This window comes from Taurulus bubalis, assembly GCF_910589615.1.
Source record: "Taurulus bubalis genome assembly, chromosome: 19".
Taxonomy (NCBI): Eukaryota; Metazoa; Chordata; class Actinopteri; order Perciformes; family Cottidae; genus Taurulus; species Taurulus bubalis.
In genome coordinates, this window is record NC_136607.1 from 21,460,344 (window position 1) to 21,465,099 (window position 4,756).

Consider the following 4,756-nt stretch of genomic DNA (forward strand, 5'->3'; position numbering starts at 1 on the left):
AGTCGTGTGAAGATGGAGCCAACAGACAGACGGTGTTCTAGTTGAATGTTCCTCCTGCAGTTCCCTCATCCACATAATTACTGTTTTCTGTAGTTGTTGATCACTTTGTGTTGAGCTGCTGCGTTACAGACGTCTCAAACGACCTGCAGTGTGCTGAGATGTTGTAATAATAATAATAGTAATAAGTATTCTGTTGTGTTCTCAGGAGTAGTCGGCGGCTCCTCTGCTCTCGTCCAGCATGGACAGCTTCTTCAAGGCGGCTGTGTGTGACCTGGACAAACTGCTGGACGACTTTGAGCTCAATACCGGTAAGAAGCTTCTTTCTTTTCTTTTTCTTAAAACCACCAAAAAGACACGATGAGTTTTTCATTTTTTTTGATGAGTCGGCGTATTGTTGTCTGTCTGTTTTGTCAAAAGTAAAAAAATAAAAAAAAACGCTCATCGGAAATTCTCAGAGCTTGTGTTGACATTTTTATTAGATTTGTCCAAAAAGAAAGATATTAATTTACAAAAATACAGAGAAAAGCATCGAGAAGCTGGAAAAAGAAGAAATTAATCAAATAATAAAATAGTTTCATAAAGACACAAACACACAGTCTACAATACAAAATACACAGTAGAGCTAATTACTTTCATTATTGATTTAATACAAAGATTTATTTTCTAGATTAATTGTTTGGTCCATAAAATGTCCTGAAGTTTATTTTTTTCTACTTTAATATAAAAAAAGAGAAAAGCCGGAAAACAACTTATTTGCTTATGAAAAATTCAGATTTTATTGGATTATGTTTCTGTCCATCGATTAGTCGTTGCAGCTCTTTCTGACTGATGTTTTTTTCAAATAATAATTAAAGACTGTGTATTTTAACTCTGCAACGTCCGATCTATAAGACTTTTATGTCTAATTATCATTTGAATCATTGTTAGAAATATTCATTTGGAAGGTAGCGTTCTAATTATACTTCTAAACATCAGTAATATAGTTTCATATCTAAATGATATCTTTACTTTTTTTTTTTAATCTGACATTTGAGTTTAATATGTTTTGTTCTTTTAATATTTCAGAGGAACACGAGTGCCGATCTGTTTTCCTGAAGCCGTCTGTGTACCCGTTCTCCTCTCTGGGCTCTCAGTGTTTACCCTCCGACGCCGCCGCCGTCCCACCGACCCTCCCCGACCTTAACTCTCTCCATTATGGTTCTGCCTCCAGCTGCCCCGACCGCCCCGCCACTCAAAACCACAGCACCGACGACCGAGAGGTCAGAGGTCAGCCCCTGGCGGCGGTGGACCTCAGGCCGGCTCCGAGCCCGGCGCCCCCCTGCCCCGACAGAGCCCTGAAGCCGGCCTGCGACCTCGATGCTTTTGGAGAGCTGGACGTGGCGGAGAGGCAAATGACAGAGGTAGAGGAGGAGGAGGAGGAAGAGGTGGAGGACGCGCTGCTCGTGGACTTCGACGCCCCCGTGGTCGCCGGGGAGGAGCGGCGGGACGGCTTCAGGGACGCCGCGGAGGAGCGGGCCGGCGAGCGGAGCGGCGGCTTCTCCGCCTCGCTCAGCCTGCTGGACGTCGTCCTCCCCGAGTCCACGGAGGAGGAGGCGCCACCGCGGGCCGGCGAGGAAGAGGGGAGGAACTGTGAGGCGGCGGTTTGCACGGACCGAGTGGTCGACGCCTCTTCAGACCGCAGTGACCCGGAGGCCCCGCCCCCTGTGGACGGCGTTACAGAAACAACAAGCTCGGAGTACGCAGAGTCACATGACGCCTCGGACGACGGTGAGCTGGAGTCCTCTGTCGGGTTGGAGCCGGACGGCGTGCCGGCGGGGTCGGCGTGTCCGCCCACCGCCGCGTCCACGTGTGGAGCGCCGGCGGCCGCAGAGGAGGAGTCGAGACTCGCCGCGGAGCCGTGCAACGAGGCGGCCGACGCCGCCGAGAGCACGGGGGCCGACTCCGCGTCGGCCTCTGAAGCCAGGTCCGGTTCAGAGGACGCCGTAGAGGAGGGGCCCGTAGGGGAGGGGCCCGTAGGGGAGGACGGCGTAGAGGAGGGGCCCGTAGAGGAGGGGCCCGTAGGGGAGGGGCCCGTAGAGGAGGGGCCCGTAGAGGAGGGGCCCGTAGAGGAGGGGCCCGTAGGGGAGGGGCCCGTAGGGGAGGAGCCCGTAGAGGAGGGGCCCGTAGAGGAGGGGCGCGTAGGGGAGGAGTCCGTAGGGGAGGGGCGCGTAGGGGAGGGGCCCGTAGAGGAGGAGTCCGCGTCCCGGCAGCTAGCGGCGGGCCGGGCGTCACCAGAGGGGCAGCGTCTCGCTCTCGAACCCGCCGCCGCTGCCGCCGCCCCTCCTGCAGACCTCGCCCCCTGCGACCGCTCAGACCCCAGCCCGGTCGACCCTCTGGAGTTCGGCTTCGAGTATCTGCCCGAGAGCGACCAGGCCGAGCTGCTGGTCACGGACGAGGAGCTGGACGCGTTCCTGCAGGCGCACGCGGACTCGCGGCCCGAGAGTCTCCCGGAGGCCGACGGAGATCTGGGGGCCCGGCTGGTGGGCCGGGAGCCGAGGAGCTGCGGTGGAGAGAGAGCGGAGGATCTGGCCTCTCCAGAGAGCGACAGAACAATGTGCGTGTCTGTGGAGGGGGGGTCGAACCCCGGCGCTCCACCGCAGGACTCCTGCAGGCCTCCGGCGCTCCCCTCCGGGGGGAACCCCTCTTTGACCAGCAACTCTTTCCAGCCCCCCCACAGCGGCAGCCCCGACCTGCAGCCCTCCTATGGAGGCGCCAGACCTAAACGGCTGCAATGCCAAACCGCCAGATCTCCACCAGCGGGGGAGGAAGACGAAGAGGATCCGGCTCTCCAGGCCGAGGACGAGGAAGACGGTTCGCCCTCGAGTCTCTCGGGAGAGCACGCCAACGTCAGGGATCTGAGCCCGATGTGCGCCTCTCAGGAGCCCCGGGACTACGGCGTCGGGTACGACGAACTCTCGGAGCCGCCGCCGTACCCCGGGGACGGCGCCCGGCCGCTGGACTGGAAGAGGGACGGGGCGGAGGAGCTGGGGAGCCGGCAGCCCGCCTGGGTGCCGGACTCTGAGGCGCCCAACTGCATGAACTGCTACCAGAGGTTCACCTTCACCAAGAGGCGGCATCACTGTCGAGCCTGCGGGAAGGTACGAGAGTTAGACTCCAGTAGATTGTTTACTAAAGTCTCATCTAATGAAGTGTCTGCATTCCCTCTCCTGACCACCAGGGGGCGACTCCTCTGGTTGTATAGAAGTCTATGCTTCATGTGTTAAAGCTGCATTCTCTCTCCTGACCACCAGGGGGTGTGAAATGTCAACTTAATTCATGAGGTTCTTTTGTGTTAATTGTCGACCTGTCGGTGTTTTTAAAGATCATTCCTGACGTGACGTGAAAGTAAAAGTTCTCAATGAGTGTTCGTGTTCTGGAAACAGTCCAATAAATAAAACATCACAGGACCAAACCGCTCAGAGGATTCATGGACAGAGAGCATGAGTCAGCAGTTCTGTGTTTTTTGTGTGTGTTTTTTTTTAGCTCTCCTACAGATCTCCACTGAGCCGGCGTCCTAAAGAAGGAGCTAAGTCCTTTAAGGGCCAGTGATTAAAACGCATTAGAGAGGGACGTGTTGTTGTTGAGCAGGACGCGTGTCACATTGTGTGTCACATTGTGTGTCACATTGTGTGTCACATTGTCTCCTCTGTCTCCGCTCTGGCAGGTGTACTGCGCCGTGTGCTGCAGCAGGAGGTGTAAGCTGAAGTACCTGGAGAAGGAGGCTCGCGTGTGCGTCGTCTGCTTCGACACCATCCACCGAGGTAAGACCTGCAGGCCGAGCCGCACAGACACCCGGTCTCTAGGGCCCGGTCTCTAGGGCCCGGTATCTAGGGCCCGGTCTCTAGGGCCCGGTCTCTAGGGCCCGGTATCTAGGGCCCGGTATCTAGGGCCCGGTCTCTAGGGCCCGGTCTCTAGGGCCCGGTCTCTAGCGCCCGGTCTCTAGGGCCCGGTCTCTAGCGCCCGGTCTCTAGGGCCCGGTCTCTAGGGCCCGGTCTCTAGGGCCCGGTCTCTAGGGCCCGGTCTCTAGCGCCCGGTCTCTAGGGCCCGGTCTCTAGGGCGCGGTCTCTAGGGCCCGGTCTCTAGCGCCCGGTCTCTAGCGCCCGGTCTCTAGGGCCCGGTCTCTAGCGCCCGGTATCTAGGGCCCGGTCTCTAGCGCCCGGTCTCTAGCGCCCGGTCTCTAGGGCCCGGTCTCTAGCGCCCGGTCTCTAGCGCCCGGTCTCTAGGGCCCGGTCTCTAGCGCCCGGTCTCTAGCGCCCGGTCTCTAGCGCCCGGTCTCTAGGGCCCGGTCTCTAGGGCCCGGTCTCTAGCGCCCGGTCTCTAGGGCCCGGTCTCTAGCGCCCGGTCTCTAGCGCCCGGTCTCTAGCGCCCGGTCTCTAGGGCGCGGTCTCTAGGGCGCGGTCTCTAGGGCGCGGTCTCTAGGGCGCGGTCTCTAGGGCGCGGTCTCTAGCGCCCGGTCTCTAGGGCCCGGTCTCTAGCGCCCGGTCTCTAGGGCCCGGTCTCTAGCGCCCGGTCTCTAGCGCCCGGTCTCTAGGGCCCGGTCTCTAGCGCCCGGTCTCTAGCGCCCGGTCTCTAGGGCCCGGTCTCTAGCGCCCGGTCTCTAGCGCCCGGTCTCTAGGGCCCGGTCTCTAGGGCCCGGTCTCTAGCGCCCGGTCTCTAGGGCGCGGTCTCTAGGGCGCGGTCTCTAGGGCCCGGTATCTAGGGCCCGGTCTCTAGGGCC

At 58.7% G+C, this 4,756-nt stretch overlaps 1 protein-coding gene across 1 annotated transcript in view; it reads left to right on the forward strand.

Annotated features, from left to right (window-relative positions):
* Positions 1 to 238: 238 nt before the first annotated feature.
* Positions 239 to 4,756, forward strand: part of zfyve16 (zinc finger, FYVE domain containing 16) — a gene marked incomplete at both ends in the record, with an annotated part of 16,426 nt that continues 11,908 nt past the window's right edge. Inside the window, 3 exons of the mRNA XM_079235277.1 lie at positions 239 to 308; positions 1,066 to 3,137; positions 3,704 to 3,800. Of these exons, the coding sequence (XP_079091403.1) occupies positions 239 to 308; positions 1,066 to 3,137; positions 3,704 to 3,800 (2,239 nt within the window). The remainder of the gene's footprint in view (positions 309 to 1,065; positions 3,138 to 3,703; positions 3,801 to 4,756) is intronic.